This window comes from Pagrus pagrus (genome assembly GCF_965226575.1).
Source record: "Pagrus pagrus genome assembly, contig: HAP1_SCAFFOLD_25, whole genome shotgun sequence".
NCBI lineage: Eukaryota > Metazoa > Chordata > Actinopteri > Spariformes > Sparidae > Pagrus > Pagrus pagrus.
In genome coordinates this window covers 104,322-127,206 of record NW_028175437.1, presented here as the reverse complement: position 1 = coordinate 127,206, position 22,885 = coordinate 104,322, and the positions used below count along the sequence as shown (strand labels likewise).

The following is a 22,885-nucleotide window of genomic DNA, read 5'->3' as shown; positions in this document are numbered from 1 at the left end:
GTCTGTAACTCACGTGAAAAGTCAGACTCTTGTTTGAAAATATTCAAAAGTGTTTCAAAATAAAATGATAAAGAAACTAATAGCTGAAGTGTGATCATAAGTGCTTGTCTGATTTGTAAATTCGACGTAGCCTACGGTGTATTGATTGTGTGTGGGTGGGGTGGGGGGGGGGTCAAATCAATTCAAATTTTATTTGTATAGCCCAAATTCACAAATCACAGTTTGCCTCAGAGGGCTTTACAATCTGTACAGAGACGACACCCTCTGTCCTTCGACCCTCGATTCGAGTGAGGAAAAACTTGCCCCAAAAAAAAGGCCCTTTTAACAGGGAAAAAAAAATGCGGAAGAAACCTCAGGGAGAGCCACAGAGGAGGGATCCCTCTCCCAGGACGGACAGACGTGCAATAGATGTCGCATGTACAGAGCAGATCAACGAGATCACAATGTATTCAACTGCGGACAGCAGTGCATATTGAATTGGGGGTCGCGACTTAAAAAGGTTGAGAACCACTGGCCTGGAGTGTATGGCAATGTTGGAGCTAATGCCACAGGCAACATTAAAGTCTGCCCCCCCCACAGTCAGATAAACTTCAGCTGTAGGATAAACATGCTCATCTCCATGAATACAGCTTATCCGTGATCTGTCTTTACTCCATTTATCTCTGGGGACCAAACCGGACAAAACTACAGTCTGAAAACCTGCAGAGTCAAGTAATGCTATTTCACGCTTTCAATTGATCAGAACTGGGGCTGCATGGCCTGCGTCCCTCACTGTACCCACTGTAGCTGGCCTTGGAGCAGAATAAAGGAAAGATGGTTTAGTGTGGCTCAAAGCTGGGCAAAATGGTTTTCTATGCCCTAAACCATTACAGTGGTAACACCTGACATCGACTTTTAGCATAGCTTGTGGCCTGGGGAGTAAACTGCCCATCACTTGAAAACCATCTACCTCGTGACTTGACCAAGCCCCTGTTTACCCCCAGAGGACTTACTTGAATGGACCTGGTGGTTCTCCCAGCCAAAGGTGGCAGCTCAGCTTCCTTTTCTGGCTGATGTGACGATGCCGGCCAGGCGTGCAGCTTCCTCTGCTGTCTTGGGGTCATGCTCTCTGATCCAGATCTCCAGCTCTGCATGGACCATCCTCAGGAACTGTTCAAGAATAATAGTGTCAACTAGTTCTTTAACTGTTGATTTCTCTGGCTTAACCCATTTGCAAAAAAGGTCTTTTAGATGCACATACAGCTCTCTTGGAGTTTCACCAGGCTCAAACTTGAGGGACCGGAATCTTCTGCAGTAAGTATCAGGTGTAATTTAATATTTTGCCAGAATTGCTGCTTTAACTTTGAATAGAATAGAATAGTCTTTATTGTCATTGTCGAGGCAATGACATTTTGTTGGAGTAGCCTTCCAGCTGCCTTGTACATATAAATAAATATAAAAATATAAAGAAAACAATCAACAATATAACAATAATTAAAATGTGTGCAAAGAAGTCCAAGCCTTAAAGGGACCAGTAGTGCAATGTGTGTGTGTAAGTGTGTGTTGATGGGGGGGGGTTTCAGTGTGGGAGGGGGGTGGAGTTCAGTAGTGTAACAGCTCTGTGGTAAAGGCGTTTTTTAGTCTTGTTGTGGGGGCGCTCAGTGTTCTGTAGCGCCTTCCTGAGGGCAGCGGGGCAAAGAAGCAGTGACCAGGGTGTGTGCTGTCTCTGGTAATTCTCTTAGCCTTCCGGATGCAGCGGGTCTGGAAGATGTCCTCTTGTCTGGGGAGCTTTTTCATATCTTTCAGATTCTTTCATGTCCATCAGAACACAAGCACTGCGGGCTTTGCCGGTGAGCAGAGGGACCAGACGCACAGCCCATCCATCTTTAGGCCAGTGACAAACCTGGGCCATTCTCTCAAATGTTGTTAAGAAATGCTCAATGTCATCATCTGGACATAATGGCAGTAGCTTGAGTTCCCTCTGTCTGACAACCCAACTTGCCTGGCTCATCATTTCATCTGGGTCATCAAAATCACCATAATTTTCGTCATTTATTTGTGGGCGCTGACTCTCATCCATAGTGTCCGGCTCTGTTCTTTGTTCTTCTCTCCTCATGTTAACTTGTTGCTGCATTTGGGAGACTTGATACTGCATGCGTCTCCATCGCTGTTCTTGAAGTGAGGACTCTTTCTCTCTTTGCTGGTCTCTCTCCGTTTGTGCTCGCATGAGTGATTTCACCATACCTGCTAATTCATCCAGCTTGTCTTCTGTTTTAGCATCCGTCATGGTGTCTGGAGCACCTGCTCCGCAGGGCCCCTCATCTGGTTCTTCTTGGACATTTTTCTTCCCCTGCCTTGGCATCCTTTGCTGTAACGTGGGCCCCAGCTTCTGACACCACTTGTGAGAATGACCACAATTACGGCTGGATGGTGCAGCAAAAAATGATCCACAGGCAGGTTTAAGGTGGGTCACAGAGGTGGTTCTTTATTCCTCCATCTCAGCAAACAGCATAAACACATCAGTACGACAGCTGGTGTCACAGCTAATGACCCTGGAAGATTCCATCCACAGGGATCCACTGCCTATCAACATGTTTAATCCACCATTTTTATTCCTATATTTACACTACCTAATCAGTAACCTATATACACACCCTCATTTGCCTCCCCTAACAAAAAAAATACACATCCCACTTCATATTACATTTACTAAAATACAATACACACATCCACCACCCCCACACCAATTTACACTTGGTTACCCTTTTACTGGGGGAAGCCTTTTGACTGCACACCCTGAAGACAAGACTGGTGAGTACACAACACACTTGACTTCTTCACTGCATGCACTTATTGAGCAACACAATACAAATTCTTAGCTTAGCTCCTTGTTGAAGCAATTAACAATTATTATGCACTGTTAACCCTCTGTCCCTCTGCTCTAGGTGGAGCTGCGTGGCACACACAGCACCCACCTGCAATACCAAGACCCGACCAAGGACAATAAACGTTCAATAAATACGATAAACATATCCATACAAATGTGCAAAAAATAGTGTTAAAATGTATTGTGCAAATCTCCAATAAAGTGCTGGTGCTCCTCTTAAAGTGTCTGTGCAATTATTAAACTGTAGTCACACTCAGTCCAAAGTGCGTGGTGCCATGTGTGCAAAGCAAGGTGACGATGTCCTCTTCGTCACAAGACAATACTTCAATTGTGCTGTAACAATGCGGACCATAAAAAAAAAAATTGTGTCAAAACATTTCAGTGCTATGAAAGATTCAAGTTTTAAAATTCTGTATTTGCATTCATCATTTGCAAATGCATTTGAATGTTTTAGAACTGATTTACAATCAACTTCTTCACTGTCACTGAATTACATCCAGTATTTACCTGAAAAAAGGCTCAATTAACCAATCTTTTAAACTGTTTAATCTATTGAAGCTCACAGGGACTCAAGCTCTTATTTAGTCTGACGTGTTAATGTTGCTTACAAAAGGCATGTACATGTACATGCTGCACTGACTTTGGTTTATTACCGCAATACATCAATTTCGCCACCATATCAGACTGGGCAAGACTGGCCTGTAAATGTATATAAGTAAAGCTTACAGAGCTTTTTATGATTAAAAAGCACTATAACATTTGAATTTCTCAACTAATTTCAATGAGCCATTTTTATATTCAATGGTTTATTACTATTTTTTTACTACTCTCAAAACCAGTTGAGAAATTACAATGCTATAGCACTTTTCACCCAGAAAAACCACAGTTCCCTTGTTTATTTGTATTCGTGCACAGGCGAGTCTTTGCCAGGTCAAATATGGCGGCGACGTTGAGGTACAATCCAGCAGCCAATGCAGTGTCTATATTTCTATATTTTTGGTTGAAGTGGTGGGCGTAGTATTCTGATCTTTTACTTTACCTATACTTAAAGTAAAATAAATAATATCACACTTACAAGGAAATATCTTTCACTGCAAATGTTACTGAAGAATTTAAGCAGAATTGGGATAATGTAATTCAAATATTTTCAGTAAAAGTAATGGTTGCAGTAAACTATACCAGGTTGTGACTGTTTTATTCTACCTGATCAGCAACAATGCCTCTGCACCCCCAAACTCAGGGTTGAAAAGATGGAAGGAATCTTTTGTTTATTTTCAAACGCTTTTCATCTACTGATCTTGTGTAAAAATTCACCTTTGCAAGAAGGTCTTACAGCACCATCTCCAGAATATGCGCCATCCTCTGCTGATGGTTGTTTGCGTCTCTTGCGTGTTAGTGGGATGTTATCCCCCTCATTACCTGCAACATTATTTTCTGCTGAAATACATAATTTAGTCAGATATGTTCTTCAGTTGTGCTGTAACAATGCTGACCATAAAGTGTCAAAACACTTCAGTGCCATAAAAGATTAAAGTTTTAAAATTCTATATTTGTGAGGAAATGTACCATAAAAGACGTCATCTTGAATATGAGACAAAAATAAATGGTACAACAACCTACTTAAAAACTAAATAAAAAATACCATCAATAGAAGGTGAATGGTTTCCTTCCTCTCTGCACCCATCTTTATCAACACTACCCAGAACTTTGTCTGCAGGAGACATACCAAGCTTATAAATCTGGTCAAACAAAAAGAATGGTAGACAAAGGAGAATGGAAATCAAACATACTATTTGGATCAATTGTGATTTCATTCAAATTCTTGTCATGGAACTCGACCAATCTTTCCTGCTCAAGTGCCATAAAAACTTTGCTGATCTTCGCGAGTTGCAGCGTCTTCTCAGCGAGTCGATAGAACTCACGATGTAGTCTGATGTCGTGGAAAGTTGGCCAGTTGGTCCATCTCCGTGTCTGTCTTGTTCAGGACTGTTGAAAGGGTCGCAGAATGCTTTCACAGTTTGGTTGATGTCAATGCCTTGGGACACTTTGCACCACACGCATTTGCAAAGCCACGAATGCAGTCTGAACCATGGAAGTGTGACATAGCTGCAGGTCTCGCAAACATGTAACAATTGTCTTTAAGAACCCCTCAAGCCTCTCAAGGATGTCTAATGCACAGAGCATTTTTTAAGTCAGAAGAATTGGAACTGGTCTGCCTCGCTTTCCTCTGATGATAATCGTTGAGAAATGTCTGAGGTGGAAAAAAGCTCTGCAGACAGTGCCCAGTTCAAATCCTCATGGGGCTCAGATGTGTCCCTTGACAAAAATGCATCCTTCCCTGCATCTGTTGAATAGCAGGGTTTGTTTTAAACAGACCTTTGCCAGATCTATCCAGGCCTTTGTAGAAGGACGTTCGGACAGCGCACCACTGCATTCACCTTGGAAGTCATTTAGAAACCGATGCGTTTTTTGAATTTCTTCAGTAAAGGGAATTACAGTTGGTGCATTCCACTTGGCTTCAACAATGTTCCTCAGTGCTGTTGCAGAAACCATTGCATTCCACTTTTCACTGTGCACTTGCTGGAATTCTGTGGCATGCTTCACAAGTTCCTGATCATTGGATATTAGCGCCTGAGCTTTGATGAGCTTACTGACTTTTACCAGAGAGTTTCCAAGTTTAGTTGCAAGTAACGGAATGGCAAAAGTGTTTGTGCTGCTCTCATAGCCGCATGTCACTTTGACAGCTCTGACCAACTCTAGGTATAATTAATAAAATCCTCCATCTTTGTTATTGTAAATTGTGTAATGTAAATATGTAAATTTCCTGGCATTAGCCAGCAGTCGTCCCAGTTCACACATTTTTTCTCAAGTGCACTGTTGATTTTTTGCTGTCATCCCACCTTTATTGAGCATGTGCTCTCCAAACTCACGCGGCCATTTTTTTGTAATTTCTTTGAAAGGACTGGGATTCATAGCACTGAAAACTTCCCACAAGTGCCTGTTCATATGCAAAAGCACAAGACCTGTGTATGTACACAGAGCCTGAACACGGTTCTTTCCGGGCTTTGGTTTGATTGACCCAGGCTTGAGTTTACAAATTTGCACATGTCGCCACAGAACCTCTCTTGTAAAGAGTCCTTGGCAGTACGCACAGCTCATGATATCAGTTGCCTGCACTTCTTTTGGTGGCTGTTTCAATGGGACAAGTTGCCCCTTCCCTGACTCCATGACAGCAGCATTATGAACATAGTTGCCTCTGTGACGAATATATTCTAGCTGTTGTTTTCTCTCTTTGGATCCCTTTGGAAAGCTAAGAGCTCTTGACACATCCATTTTATCTTGGTGTGCACTTTCAAGATGCCTTGCAATTTTGGCATATGGCTTACTGCAATAGACACAGAAGTGTCTCTTATTGTAGACTCTTTTGCCATTTTTTTTTGGAAAGCACCAACAACTACGCTGCCATTGGGGTCCTGACTTGAGCAGGGTTCTTCTTCAATAGTGGTGACAGATGCGATGTAGTTGATGTCCAAGTCAGGTGTTGTGCCGTCACATATGGTGGGACTCTCCATACCGCAGTCATCCAGTAAAACATAAAGAAAGTATTTTCTTTGTTTGGGATCATGGCTTTCATCACTGTCTTAAGGGGGGGGGTGGATACGGTACGGCACAGTGTCGCTGCACACAGTCTGTCAATCCGTGAGAGCGCGCGCACACACACAGCCTTATGGTACATGTATGTATAATGTGTGATGTGGTTAACACGGTTAAGTCCACTTCTGTGTGGCCCTATGAGCCTATCATGCCACTACAGCTGCAGAATGGTTTAAGCTACAGATTCTGTAGAGAACAACATCAGACCTTATAGAGCAAAAGTGTATTTTCTGTTAAGATTGGTTTCATTTCTTATCAGCAGCAATACACATGAGTTAGTTGGCTGACAGGAGGAGCAGGCATAGTGCTGCAGTTATGCAAAAAGATGAAGTCAAATACAGAGATGATCTGTTAATGTGTCATACTGGATTGGATTTAGGTTTCATAATGCAAAGACCTGATGTTTAGACTTGTGAGAAATTAAATAGTTTTCCATTGAGTAAGAAATATACTGTAAACACCATATCAGGATGTGAGAGCAAAAGGGGAGAAACCCCTTTTGCCGTAAGTGTCAGAGTCAGACGAGAGACAATTGCCTCTCGTCTGGGGTGTTACAGGATGATAGATGGTAGATGAAATTTACATTCTAATGAAGTATCAAAAGGGTCACTGTCCTGGGAAAGAGACGATCCACCAAACATCAAGGGGTCATTGTTCTGGGAAGAAATGTTGTAACCCCCCACTCTGTTTTGTGTTTAAGTCAGAAACATTTGGAAGACGGGAGAGAACACTTCAGGTCTTCGCTCCATGCTGCATGTATTAAAGAGATCCGATTCATCACGCTGAGTCTACAATTCTTCTGAGATTTAGCAACTCTCAACCTCACAAAGGAGAATTTCCCTTACAGACTGTACACTTAATTTTCATATCACTTGCAAGACAGTTGGTTGTGGTTGAATATGAACAGATGTCTTACAGATGTCTCTTTCCCTATTTTGCAGGTACTTGGAGTACAAAGCAGGACCTGCATCACTGGCAATGGCAGACACCACACAGCAGACAATACCTTCCTTTGCACAAAGAATCCACTTATATGCCCATTCATCCAGGCAACAGGCCATTACACAAGCCATCCTCCAGGACCATGTCATTGGATGCTCTCTGCCCCTGTCTCTAGTAGAAAATCCAAATTTTAGACACTTTCTTTCTGTCATAGACTGCAAATACACTCCTGTGTCTAGGACCAGCTTGACAGAGAAGCAGATACCTTATCTAGTCAGTAAGGTTAAGGATGACATCATCAAAGCGGTGGAAGCTCAGGCAAGTGTTGCGCTTACAACCGACCTCTGGTCTGACAGGAGGCTTCGCTCCTTCCTTGGGGTTACTGCGCATATTGCCTGCGAAGACAAGGACTCCTACAGTTAAAAATCCTTTCTGCTGGATTGTCGGCATTTCACAGGGAAGCACTGTGGTGAACGAATTGTAGTGAGCAGGTTTGGATATGTAATGAGCGCGCATGCGCGAGTGTTCAGATAGGAAGTGATGCTTCAGTAAAGAGTCAACTACACGTCTTGGTCTCTGGTCCGTTTGTTGTATTACGAGGTACAAATAAGTACAAGACATGGTGTCAGAAGTGACCGTCCTCGCCTCTGATAAGAAAGCAACTACCCGACGCAAGTAAACGGAAGGTTCGTTGCAGTTTACCGACGGGAAGAGAACTTTTCGCCAACTCCAGTGAAGTGAGTGAACTAGCAGAGCTAACGTGAAGCTACGTTGACACAACATCGGTCAATGATACAGAGGGGAGCCTTCGGAAAGTAAAACAGAATGGATTCTCTATTTTCGATTAGTCCACCAGAAGCATTTGACTTCGGAGACTTTGGTAGTTGGCCACATTGGAGCCGACGCTTTGAAAGATTCCGCATAGCAGCAGGACTTAATCAAAAAAGTCAAGAGTATCAAGGGAACTCCCTAGTGTACACTATGGGAGATATGGCGGATGATGTTCTGAACACGTTAGCACTGTCGGATGGGGACAAGAAAAACTATGACAAAGTAAAAGAAGCGTTTGACAAGCATTTCATTTGCAAGCATAACGTTATCTACGAGAGAGCTAAATTCAACAAACGTCGCCAGGAGCCCGGAGAAACGGCAGAAGCGTTTATTACAGCTGTGCATAAAATGGCTGAGCATTGCCAGTATGGAGTTCTCAAAGATGAGATGATCAGAGACCGCCTTGTCGTAGGTATCAAAGACCACGCACTTTCAGAGAAATTACAGCTAGATTCTGAGCTAACTCTTGTGAAAGCTACGACGAAAATCCGACAAAGTGAGGAAATTAAAAAGCAACAGCCTGTATTAAGAAGTAGCACTGATGCCACTGAGGCAAACATGGATGCAGTTGGATTCAAGTTCAAACAGAAATTCTCCCCACATGGGAAGAGTGGCTTTAAGCCGAAGGAAAGAACAGTGCAAAATTATGCAAATGATAAATGTGGCAGATGTGGAAGGATACATGAAAACTCATTCAATGCATGTTCCGCCCGCACTGCTGAGTGCAAGAAATGTAAGAAAAAGGGACATTTCGCCGCTGTCTGTAAAACTAAAATGAGAATGGAGGAAATTAAAGAAAGTGACTTGGATGAGAGAGTTGAGTCATTGTTCCTGGGCACAGTGAATTGTACAAAATCCGACACATGTTGGCAGAAGTCAGTTGCAGTGAATGGCCAGCAGATGGTGTTCAAGTTGGACACGGGCGCCGCAGTGACAGCTATCCCAGCACGCTTGTACTCAAAAAAGCTACACGGGGGGCTGTTACCGACAACCAAAAGACTGTGTGGACCAAGCAACGCTCCCATAGAGGTAAACGGACATTTTACTGCAGAGATTAGCCATAATGGAACTGTAGCAAAGCAGCAGGTGTACGTTGTGCCAGGTTTAGTGACTCCTTTGCTGGGATTACCTGCTATACAAGACCTTGACCTGCTCAATCCAGTACAGGCTATCACAACAGCGGAAACAAGCTACAAAGAACAATATCCCAGAGTTTTCACTGGCTTAGGTAAGCTACAGGGAGAATACAAAATTAAACTAAAAGACAATGCCTCTCCCTTTGCCCTCGCTGTGCCACGTCGCGTGCCATTGCCATTAAGGGGAAAAGTCCAAGAAGAGTTAAAAAGGATGGAGGAAATGGGTGTTATTTCTCCCATAGAGGAAGCTACAGAGTGGTGCTCAGGTATGGTTGTAGTACCAAAACCAAATGGAAAAATTAGAATATGCGTTGACCTAACCCGCCTGAATGAAAATGTGTGCAGGGAGCGACATATTCTTCCAGCAGTTGATGAAACACTAGCTAAACTAGCCGGAGCTAGAATTTTTTCCAAACTGGACGCCACTGCTGGTTTTTGGCAGGTGCCTTTGCACAGAGCTTCAGCCCCACTCACCACCTTCATCACGCCCTTTGGTCGTTATTGCTTTAATCGTCTCCCTTTTGGTATATCGTCGGCCCCTGAGCACTTCCAGAAGAGATTGACGCAACTGCTGGACGGCCTGGAGGGAACCTTATGTCATGCAGATGACATCCTGATTTTCGGTGCCACCCCCACAGAACATGATGAGAGAGTGCATAAAGTGTTGCAAAGACTGCAGCAGCATGGCCTCACTCTAAATGACAAATGTCAGTTTGCCGTGAAGCAGGTCAAATTTCTTGGACATGTTGTGAGTGCAGAAGGCACACATGCAGATCCAGAGAAGATCAGAGCGATTAGGGAGATGCCACCACCGACAGACGTGTCCGATGTGAAGCGCTTCATGGGAATGGTCAACTATGTGGGAAAGTTCTCACCTAACATTGCAGAGCTCACAGGACCTATTAGAGAACTCCTGAAAGCAGAAAACATGTGGATGTGGGGAGCAGCGCAGCAGAGTGCATTTGATAGAGTGAAAGACGAGCTCAGTTCATCTGCTGTCCTTGCCCAGTACAGCCCAGACAAACCGACAAGAGTGTCAGCAGACGCCTCTTCGTATGGGTTAGGAGGGGTGCTGTCTCAGCTTCAAGACTCAGGAGATTGGAGGTCAGTGGCTTTCATATCCCGCAGTATGACTGAGACAGAGCGCAGATATGCCCAAATTGAGAAGGAGGCCCTTGCAGTCACCTGGGCTTGCGAAAGATTTCAGACTTACCTCCTGGGTCTGCACTTTGTGATGCGAACAGATCACAAACCGTTGATCAGTCTCCTCAGCTCAAGGCCGCTTGATGACGTCCCACCTCGCATCATGCGATTTAGGTTACGACTTATGCGTTTTTCCTACACGATCATACACGTACCAGGAAAAAACCTAGTGGCAGCCGACGCTTTATCAAGAGCGCCACTACAGTCGACAGCAACAGAGGATGACCTTGTGCTTCAGAATGACGTGAACGCTCATATCCAGGAGGTCATTCAGCAGCTCCCAGCCTCACCTGAGAAGTTGCTACAAATAAGGAGAGCTCAGGAGGAAGACCCCGTGTGTAAGCAGCTGTCCTCCCTGATCCACACAGGGTGGGAAAGAAACAGTTCAGCACCACAGTTAAAGCCCTTCTGGCAATACAGAAATGACCTGCTGATGGTAGATGGCCTGCTAATGAAAGGAAACAGGATACTGATCCCATTAAGCATGCAAAACGACATCTTGGACAAACTACACCAGGGTCATCAAGGCATGGTGAAATGCATGGCCAGGGCGCATGAATCAGTGTGGTGGCCAGGGCTGACCACACAAATCAGAGAGAAAGTACGTCAGTGTGAAATTTGCGCTAAAGAGTGTCAAAATGCCACAGAACCTCTGATAACCACACCCTTGCCTTCACGCCCTTGGGAGCGGCTAGCAGCTGACTTATTTGAGTGGAAGAAGGGTCAGTACTTAGTTGTCATTGATTATTATTCACGTTACATTGAAGTTGTCAATCTTACACGCACTTCAGCAACAGCTGTGATCGAGAAGATGAAAGCCATCTTTAGCCGCCACGGAGTGCCGGATACACTCGTCACAGACAACGGACCACAGTTTGCTGCCACTGAGTTTGCAGATTTTGCTAAGGATTACAACTTTCAACACGTAACCAGTAGCCCCCGTTACCCACAAAGCAACGGGGAAGCTGAACGGGCAGTAAAAACTGTCAAAGCCTTGCTGCAGAAGAGTGAGGACCCTCACAAAGCACTCATGACGTACAGAGCAACTCCTCTTGCTCATGGAGTATCACCTGCACAGCTCCTGATGGGGCGAAACATTCAAACACCCCTTCCGGTGAGTCCAAACACCCTCACACCAGCCTGGCCGGACTTAAGGGCTTTTGAGTTGAAAGACCAGGAGCTGAAAAGACAACAGGCTGAGGGATACAACAGACGACACAGAGCACGGGAGACACCACCTCTCAAGCCAGGTCAGAAGGTTTGGATACGGAACACAACACACACAGGAGTCGTCTCTGGCTCAGCAGGGACACCACGCTCTTATGTGGTTCAAACCTCCACCGGCAGTCTCCGGAGAAACTTTGGGGCTAATAAATCTATCCCGGCAGCTAGCAATACCACAGGGCTGTCACAGAAATGTGCAGCGAATGTGATACAGAAAATATTGCGTTTTCAGTCCGAGAATGGGCCCAAGCTGAAAGACCTTTGTACTGTGCTTGAGCCTTTTTCTGAGGCAACAGACCTCACAGAAGGAGATATTGTGGTTACCATCAGCATGTTGGTCCCCACCGTCCTGGAACTTACCTCAACAAGATGGAAGTGCAGCTGCCGCAGATTGTGACAATAGTTAGAGCACTAAAAAAGTCTTTAGAGAAGAGGTTCTCAGGGATCTTCAGATGGATCAACATGGAGCAGGGGGATCCCGAGGAGCCATTTAATCATCGGATCTACTTCCTTGCCGCCACCGGCATAACTTTTTTAAATGATGATGACCCTTGCTGCTATTGTGTCACGTGATTTGATTGGCTGGTTTCGCACGCAGACGGCACGTTACATTTGACCTTTTGACGTTGCTTGGCGTAGGCTATTAACCGCTAGCTTGCGAGTTAGCATCATGGACCGATTTACTTTCGTTATCCCAAAAAAATGAGTGAGAGTGGACGATGGCGGTTGCGGCGATTCACACACACATTCCAGCGCCAGCATGGAGGATAGAGTGATGGTGCCAAACGTGGAGAATGAGAATGAAGGGGAGGATGAAGACAAGGAAGAGGCATTAACTGGAACGGCGTCAGCGGAATCAGCGGCGACTGCTGCATCCGCAGAGGGTTTATTTCCAACAACAACAGACTCTGACTCTGAGACCAGAGGTAATGCTAACAGACACGAAAATGAGAACGGTGCCGAGATGGAAGGGCGTGCTTCAACGAGCGGTGAAACTGTGGTCACGGGCGGCAGGAATCTTGGTGGCCCTGTGGATTTGAGCCAAGACCCAGCAGAGGGACCGAGGCGGCCTCAACTCCAGTCATACATGCGTCAGAGATTTGGATCCTATTCCCAGCCAACTTTAAGGAGTTTTAACTACTTGTGGTTCAAACAGTATTCGTGGCTGCAATACTCGCTGTCAATTGATGAGGCCATTTGCCATGCCTGTAGGCATTTTTTCCACCACCTTGGCCATGGGCCGAGTCACACAGAAAAGAGCTTCACCCATGCCGGGTTCACAAACTGGAGAAAAGGAGCAGAGAAACTGGCTCAGCACAATGCAAGTGCTTCTCACAGACTAGCCATGGAAGGATGGTGTGAGTTTAAGGAAAAACAGAAAAGCGGGTCGAGGATTTTGACGCACCTTGATACTGGACATAGCAAGATTGTACAAGAAAACAGGCAGTACATGCAAGCAGTGGTGGAGTCACTGCAGTTTACAGCTTGTCAAACGATTGGACAGAGGGGGCACAGAGAGGATGAGCAGTCCACCAACAGAGGTAATTTCCTTGAACTGTTAAATCTGCTGGGGAAATTTGACAGTACTGTGTCAAAGAAATTATCTAGTGGACCCGGTAATGCTAAATATGTGCACCATGATATTCAAAATGAGCTGATTGATATTATGTCCAGCATGGTGAGAGAACAAGTAAGCAACGAGGTTAAGCTAGGAGAGCACTTTGCTCTAATGGTGGATGAAACAAAAGATGTGAGCAAGAAAGAGCAGATATCTGTTGTTCTGCGTTGCCTAAATAATGACAACATTCATGAGGAGTTTCTGGACTTTATCCCTGCAGATGGCTTGGATGCACAGTCTTTACTCAAGTCAGTTAAACAGACATTGGCTAAGTGCAACATAGACAAAAATGCATGCATTGCACAGTGCTATGACGGGGCATCTGTCATGTCCGGGTGCCACAACGGTGTCCAGGAAAAATTTCGCCAAGAAGTGCCACATGCACTTTACATCCATTGCGAAGCGCACAGACTAAACTTAGTTTTAGTTGACTGTGTGCATAATGTGAAACCAGCTGCAGAATGCTTTGCAACAGTCCAGGTGCTGTACAACTTTTTTTCTGGGGCAGTGACACACAAGGTGTTCATGGAGAAACAGCAAGAACTCGAGCCCACTAAACGAACAGCAGAACTGAAAAGACTATCAGATACCAGATGGGCCTGCCAATATTCTACACTGTGGGCAATAAAAAGAACAATCCCTTATATCTTAGCAACTCTTGTGGATGTGAGCAACCAGACGAATGCTCATAGAGCTACTGAAGCGAAATCACTGATTGGACTTATTGATGCACAGTTTGTTCTGCACATCTATATGCTGGAGAGCATATTTAGTCTCACAAAAACCTTATCTGATCATCTACAGGCCACAGATTTGGAGCTGGCATCTGCCATTGACCTGGTCTTTGCAGTTGTTGATGCCCTCAATGACAAACGCAATGCTGAAACATGGACAAAAATCTGGGACTGTGCCAGTGACATGTGTGAGTCACTTAGCATTGACATGCAGCGCCCACAAGTGAGGAGAAAAAAACAGCCCCGCCACCTGCTGGAGTTTGTGGTGAACAGCCAAACAGGATCAAAAGAGCCACTGGAAACTTCAGATGACTATTGCAAGCACTGCTTTTTCCCCAGTAATCGACAGATTAATCAGTGAATTGAACAGGCGATTTTCTTCTGAAAGCTGCCACATTCTGAAAGGAGCAGCAGCTGTTAACCCCAAACACAAGACATTCATGGACAAAAATGCCCTTTTGCCCATGGCTAAACACTGTAGAGTCTTGGAGGAAAACCTTGGAGCAGAACTTCACCAGGTAAAAAGACTTATTGTGAGGAAAAAACAAAGTGGGGACGTTGTCAGCACCACCCATGATGTGCTGGTGCTATTGAGGACATACAAGGATGCTTTTGTCGACCTGTGCAAACTTGTGTGCATCTCCATGACACTGCCCATCACATCAGCTGCATGTGAGAGGAGTTTTTCCTGCTTACGGCGTTTAAAAACCTACCTCAGGAACAGAAGTGGATATGCCCGAACCAGCAATCTGGGTGTGCTGGCAATCAGCTCCAAAAAGGACCAAAGAACTGGATGTGGATGCAGTCATTGACCGCTTCGCAGCTAATCACAACAACAGGCGGATCATTCTCTTATGACTAGTGAGTACACAATTCTTTTTTGACAGGTCTGAATTATGCTACTTATTGTTTGTTAGTTTCAGTGGAGCCCTAAAAGGAGGGGAGAACAGAGGAGGATGGGAGTGGAGAGGAGTTTATAGGACACACAAGAGGAGTGACACACAAGTTATGTAGCCTGTAACAGTTTATTTTGTTAGATGGCTTTGTATATTTAACTATATACTGTGCTACATTTGTTGCTGCTCACAGTTGCACTATTTTGTAAATCTACAGATGTTCTCTGTGGTGCTTGTTAAAATAATTCACAGTGCTTATGATGTTACATGTTACAGCCTGAAACACAAGTCGGACAAGATCTGGAACCCTTTCTATTTAGTTTTGGAGTGATGGTGATCAGCTGCTGTTTTTGTTTTGTGCCGTCATGTTATTTGGTTAGGGGACATAAATACTGGGTTGATTGTATGATTGTTTTGATAATTGAAGTAAAGCAAAACACAAAACCCTTATGTACAGTATATTAATCTGGGATCAATAAATCTTATTATTAAGATTATTTTTTTGGTGTTTGTTGTGTCAGAATTCACTAGCACCTCCTATAAACAATCCGGCCCCCCCCCATGGACCCCCCAGTAATAAATCTCTGGAGCCGCCACTACTTGTCCCCAGTTTGGTTTGAGCTGGGTAGATTTAGATGTCCATAATGGGGACATCTGTCTGGTAGCTGAAGTCCGTGGTATAAAGTGTGACGAGGAAAGGAGAGAGGACAGTCCCTTGTGGAGCCCCGGTGTTGCTGACCACAGCATCTGACACACAGTTCCGCAAGCGCACGTACTGTGGTCGGCCAGTGAGGTAATCCACAATCCAGGACACAAGGGGGGGATCCACCAGCATCGCCGTCAGCTTGTCACCCAGTAGAGCAGGCCTGATGGTATTGAAAGCACTGGAGAAGTCAAAGAAAGTGACCCTCACAGTGCTCCCCGGCATGTCCAGGTGGGCGTGGACACGGTTCAGCAGGAAGATAATGGCATCCCCGACTCCAATCCGGGGCCGGTAGGCGAACTGGAGGGGATCCAGGTGCGGCCTGACCATAGGCCTGAGCTGCTCCAGGACGAGTCTCTCAAGGGTCTTCATGATATGTGACGTCAGTGCCACCGGTCCGAGAAACCACTGGGCTGCGGCGTCTTTGGCACTGGAACGAGGCAGGACGTCTTCCATATCACAGGGACCTTCTGGAGGCTAAGGCTCATGTTGAAGACACGATGAAGCACTCCACAGAGCTGTTCGGCGCAGGCTCTGAGAAACCGTGGGCTGAAACCGTCAGGGCCTGCAGCCTTACCGGCGGGGAGTTTGCTCAGCTGTCTCCTGACATGAAGCGGTGTAAACAGTGCAGGTCGAGGAGGGGGAGAGTTGGAGTCCACAATGAGAGGAGGCCAGGTAGCATGGGAGCCAGAGTAGGTGTGAGGAGTGGGGGATGGGTGTGAGGTGCTCAAGAAGTTGGATGGGGTGCTAGCAGGAGGAGGAGGGGGGGTCTGAAGCTGTGGTGGCTGGAGACAGTCAACAGGAGAGCCAGCAGGGGCCAGGGCTGCAGTGTCAAATCTATTGAAGAATAGATTTAACTCATTGGCCCTAGCCACACTACCCTCAGCTCCACTGCTAGTTGGTCTGAAGCCGGTAATGGTCCTCATACCACTCCAGACCTCCCTCATGTTATTCTGCTGGAGTTTCCACTCCAGCTTCCTTCTGTAGCCGTCCTTAGCCTCTTTGATCTTGACATTCAGGTCCCTCTGAATGTCCCTCAGCTCCTCCTCTTTTGTAAGTCAAGGCTTGTTGTTTGGGTAACAGCGCACAGTCCTTGCTGGGACAATGCCCTCCACACAGAAATTAATGTAGTCCGTAATGCACTCAGTAAGGCCATCAATGTCCTCTCTGTGTGGCTCACAGAGTACATTCCAGTCAGTCACCTCAAAGCAGCCCTGCAGTGCCTCATAGCAGTCCTCTGACCATGTCCTCACTGTGTTTGTGGTCACAGGCAGCCTCTTCACTAGAGGCACATAGCAGGGGGTGAGAAGCACCAGGTTGTGATCTGATCTTCCCAGTGGGGGGAGAGACGTGGAGGTGTATGCGTCCTTTACATTAGCATACAGCAGGTCCAGGGTCTTCTCCTCTATGGTTTTACAGGTCACATACTGGGTGAATTTCGGGAGTGTTTTTTTAATGGAGACATGGTCGAAGTCACCCGAGATTATAATGAGAGCACTCGGGTGAGCAGTCTGTAGTCCGGCTATTGTCGAGTGGATGACGTCACATGCCGACATCGGGTTAGCGGACGGTGGAATATACACAGCCACGACAATAGCATGTGAGAATTCATGGGGTACATAGTAGGGACGGAGAGCCACAGCTAACAGTTCAATATCCGAGCTGCAGATGCGGTCTTTGATAGTAATGTGACCAGGATTGCACCACCTGTTGTTCACATAAACAGCAAGCCCCCCTCCTTTGCGCTTACCGCTCATAGTGCAGTCCCTGTCAGCCTGGACAGTGTGGAAACCCTCCATGGAAACATTGTGAAAACATTGTGAAACATTGTGCTTATAATGGCCTTTGAATAAATATATGGCATCATTGGCCTTTGAATAATATTTGCATATCGTTGTGATTGATTAAGCATTAGGCCTATGCCATTTCAGTGATGCTGATATTATACGGTGTAATTTGGCTACTATAATTGGAAATAATGCAATTTCAAGTTGATAATTGTGTGTATCTTTTATATTTAAAATTCACGTTTCATCTACAAATTAAGTACAATTTAAATCATATTTAATTTAAATCATAACATGTTTCCCATAGACTTTTTTTGAGGTGCAGGGTGGTGTTGGAGGCTTGTTATTTTGTTAGATGACTTTGGGACTATAGTCATGTCAGTCCTTAACAGCACTCAAGAAGTCAATCCTCAAATAGTGTAGAAATAGCGGTCATGCAATTGCTACACATATTTGATGCATTATGATACATGCACTGTCTCTGTATTATTGTGCCTGTAGTTGAAATAATACAATCTCATATTTATACTAAGCAGCTGAACGCAATATGGTGCTTATGTTCTACAACTCGTGCAAAATGGCAAAAAAAAATAGTTTTCTTTTGGTCTCGGTCTTGAGCTGAACTAGTCTTGGTCTTGACTTGGTCTGCCTTGGTCTTGGTACTCGATACTCTCTGGTCTTGGTAGTGTCTTGGTCTCGGTTTAGGCAGTCTTGACTAAAAGTCTAGTTGTCACACATCTTGAGAACAAGAAGCTTAGTGGGGACATTTCACACACCCCGTTGTCATCATTTATGGGGACCAGTTGTCTCCAGGTCATCAGAAACCTCACACAAAGTTTGTACTCGTACACCAGAGTAAAAGTGCATTGTGGGGACGTCATGAATTTCCCTGATTAGAGCAATATTTCTGTCCAAGGAAAATGTCTACTAAAGTTCAGATCTATCCTAAATGTCCCTTAAATCATCTGCCTTATGGGTGCAGTAGATCAAACTGTATGGCTCACCTGATTCACAATAGATTTCCCTCATATTGACCTTACTTGTTGCATTTACTTGCTTAAAGATAACAGCACTAAAAGAAGACTCAGAGACTCCAGAAGTTAACATCAACTATGAACGTACCTGTTGATAAGTGTCCTGTGGACAAGAAGCATCAGTTATCTCCATCTCTGTAACGACAGCATGGTTGGAGCCTGTGACAGGAGGAACATCCCTTGTGGTTGTGGTCGTCTGCAATGATTTCATGGAAGAAAAAAAATAAAAAATATGTTAAGCAATTGGTCAATTTGATGTTAACACTAATAATATTCAATTAGAGTAATACATTTCCTTAAGGACTTAGCTCTAAAGATAAAGACATGCCTACACACCAGACTTCAGAGGAAAACAAACACCCAATTCTACTGCATTTTTTCCTACAATTACTTCAGCTATTGTGTGCTGTCACACATCTTGAAAACAAGAAGCTTAGTGGGGACATTTCACACACCACGTTGTCATCATTTATGGGGACCAGTTGTCTCCAGGTCATCAGAAACAAAAAAAGTTTGTACTCGTACACCAGAGTAAAAGTGCACTGTGGGGACGTTGTGAATGTCCCCGATTAGAGTAATATTTCTGCCAAAGGAAAACATGTCTATTAAAGTTCAGATCTGTCCTAAATGTCATAAATTCGTGAAAGTATTCATACACAGATTGATTAGATTTCATTTATTTTTCAAATGACGCTACATTCAACCACCATGTTATTCTGAGACAATAAACCCTACACACTTAAACACTGTGCAGTTGTGACACAAACTTGCATTCGCCATGGGCAGTCATCTCCTCCATAGTCATATGTAATTTCCTCACCTTCCTTTATGTCACATAAGTGTGGTCTTCCTTCCACATCAATTTTTTTCATCTTACAATTTGGATGTCTGTGTTCATTTTTATTTATTTATTTATCTATTTGATTAGGACAATGCATATTAATCAACATATCAGCGAAAAGCATCAATGTAAATATGCCGGAGTTAGCACAGTTGCTAAATTTTATCCGTTGTCCTAAGGCAGGATAAAACATGTAGAAATCTTACAAAAAATAAGTCTTGCTTCACATCAAAGTTAAAAGTCCATACACAAAGTAGAAAAGAAGAAGTGGTTACCCATGAGAGCATCATCATTAACTAAACACCCAAATAAACCGTCTTCTCTGGAGGCATCAATACTTAAAAAGGATAAAAAAAACAAGTAAAGGGAGGGGGAAAATATTACAGAAATGAAAATAGTCTCCTACAGGTCCTATACAATTATTTGTTTTAACTTTGATACATTTCGAAATGTATTTCATTTACATTGCAGGATCATATTAGCAGATGGCAAAATGGCGATCACTGATTGTGCAAGCCTGTATGTCAAATTTAACAATGTATATAACTATAAAGCAGTATAGTAACTGAAAATCTTACCACCATGTTTTCCCTCTCCACTTGAATGCAAACAAAAATGCAGAGCATGAGGAGTGGTAAGAGCTTCTTCTCCTCTGGGCTTTGTCATCATCAATCAAATCTCCCCTGTATTCAACTACAAAGTCTCCTTTGCAGAATGAACCTTGGGTGAATAAACCACGTCCTGTAAGAAAAAAATAAGACAAAAAAAAAAATTATGTCCACTACAATTGTTTTTTGATCTGTTGCTTAATGTATTAAAAAATACACACTGTAGATAAAGAGCGAGAATAATGACTAATTTGAATTTATGAAAAAGTGGTAGTGGTGTGCTCATGCCCTGTCTTTATACTGTCAAACTCAAGAAAATGCTGGGGCTCTTAAAGAAAAGGGTCAACATGAGAAAAAAATGTTTTCAGCCACGAAGCTGCTGCTGAGGTGATACATGCAGGCAGTGCATCACCTCAGCAGAGGGAGGAGGACAGGGTGAATGGCTGTTACTGACTGACGTCTGTATTCTTTATCCTTTCTAAACTTCACTCAATATTATGATTTTAAGGAATATGTATTTATGTTTACCTACATTTTGACTCATTTCCAGTGATATATTAGTTTATATAGTGATGTTCCTGCTGTTAGCTTTACTGTTGCTGCTCTAGAAACAATAAATAATAATAGATAAAAAATTCTTATTATCTGTTTAGCACATAAACAAAAACATGAGTTCACTCAAGCAATACAGGCAAAGGCACCGAAGCAACAAACACTCGTGGATACTTTCCAAAGGAAAAAGAAATATCCTCGAGTCAGCGACATGGCAACAAATATTACAGAGGTCATTGAATTCATCGCTCCGGATAACCAGCCCACCTCTGTGGTAGAGGATCAGGGTTTACTTACTGACTTTGTTTACTTGTTGTTTTTGTTAAACTAATGAAAACCAATGTTGCAATAGGGTATGCAGAATAAGAAAGAGCCATATGAAAGTATTTACTTTGTTTCAACAAAATAAAAAAAAGCTATTAAGAACAGCTTGGATGCAGGTGTTTTTTTTCGTAATGCAGCTGTATTATCTAAGAAAATATTGGGCTAAGTATCGGATCGGGACTTGGTATCGGCAGATACTAAATATTAAATGACTCAGATCGGGATCAAACTGCAAAGAAATTAATAAAAAATGAGATAGCTTAGGCATCAGTTCTAGTAAAATAAGGTTACAGGGTTTTAAACAATATGTTACCCAAGTAGCATATGGACTCTTCCCCTTAGCAAACTGAAAAACAGCAAGCGTAAACATTCCATTTTTACCATCTTTTTTTTTTATTGTGCTATTCCAGCTCAATTTCTGTTAAATCCAGCTTGAATTTAGTTGTGAAATATTGAGTTTATTGTGTAATGAAATCAATCAGTACAGTGGGGCCCCCAAATCCTTCATTTAACATATTGTTCATTTATTATTTTCTTCTATGATATATATATATACACATATATTCTCTGAATTTGATTTCCACTGGCATGATTTAGGTTACACATCCACTACATTCTTAATTAATATTCTAAGCAAAACCTGGCTTGCTACACTGTTTAATGACTATAACCAACCAACACTAAATCTTCGATATTAACTGCGCCTCGTCTGAAAAGCATGGCTCTAAAAACTTTGCCCACTTCAATATGGTTGGATTATCGTAGCCCACATAAGCATGACTTCCGGTCAAATTGTGATCAAGTCAAGTGCATTGTGCTGCGAAACCAACCACCCATCCCCCCACACCAGGTGTGATGGACTCAGTGAATATAGCCGCTACATTCCTACCGTGGCAAACATAAAATATAAAAAATAAATAAAATAACTGACACCCGAACATACAAATGACCTTAATTTTAACGAGTCAGTCCACCCTGGTGACCGAAAACTCTGATAACTGTCTTAAGCTGACTGTGACTGTTAGCAAGTGCTAATTTATGATACACCTGTGTTCGGCAAGCGACCTTTAAACAAGAAAGCCGACAGTTTTAGTAAATAAAAAATGGCTACACAACGCATCAAACTGTCATGGCTTGTCATGGTTACGCTACTGTATATTTTAATGAAATACTTAGTACTTACTGAACACGCTGCTTGTTATACCCTGTTTCATCGACTTCAGCGGTGGCACGGCGCTGTAACGCCGGCGGTTGTATGATAGTCCACTTCCTGTTAGATTTCACATTAAAAGCCTACCGGCGGAAGTGACAATGTAATGGCGATTTAATGAAGGGAAGGTAACGTGCTACTCAGCGAATTAAACGGGTTTCCTAGTCTGGTCTGCAGGGGCTTTGTCACAAATCATTTTGCTTGCCATAAGAGCAGATATTGAGATCTCATATCTCCCATTAACATATATAAATATATATTTGTTTTCCCCTTTTCATTGCTTTTAGAAATGGAATCATGGACAATATAGAAAATATATACAAAACAAAAATATATAACAAAAAAAACCTCTTCAGTGTCAAAGTGAAAACAGATTTCTACAAATTGATGTAAATTAACTGAATATATATAATGTAAAATAAGTGACTGCATAAGTATTTGCCCCTTAAAGTCAGTATTTAGTAGATGCACCTTTGCCCTCAATACAATCACTGAATCTGTGTGTGTGTGGATAGATCTTAATCAGGCCTGCACATCTGGACACTGCAATTTTACTCCATTCTTCTTTGCAAAACTGCTCAAGCTCTGTGAGGTTGAATGGGGGTCGGGTGTGAACAGCCCTTTTCAAGTCCAGCCACAAATTCTCTATTGGACTGAGGTCTAGGCTTTGACTGGGCCACTCCAGAACATTCACCTTGTTGTCTTTAAACCATTTCTGTGTT

The 22,885-nt window shown here is 43.5% G+C and overlaps 1 protein-coding gene across 10 annotated transcripts in view; it reads right to left on the bottom strand.

Moving 5' to 3' along the window:
* Positions 1-22,230, bottom strand: part of LOC311253630 (uncharacterized protein) — a 55,145-nt gene extending 32,915 nt beyond the window's left edge. For 5 of the 10 annotated variants that reach the window (XR_014621734.1, XR_014621735.1, XR_014621738.1 and 2 more), the window contains exons 1-3: positions 22,137-22,230; positions 20,048-20,210; positions 18,717-18,824 (exon numbers count right to left, since the gene is read on the bottom strand). Coding sequence is in view for 2 of the 10 variants with exons in the window: in XM_084384147.1 (XP_084240273.1) it covers positions 18,717-18,748 (32 nt within the window). In the remaining 8 variants the exon portion in view is untranslated. Of the gene's footprint in view, positions 1-992; positions 1,150-4,180; positions 4,304-18,716; positions 18,825-20,047; positions 20,211-22,136 lie in introns of all 10 variants that reach the window. The other 5 variants (XR_014621732.1, XR_014621733.1, XR_014621736.1 and 2 more) reach the window with 2 other exon arrangements.
* Positions 22,231-22,885: the final 655 nt, after the last annotated feature.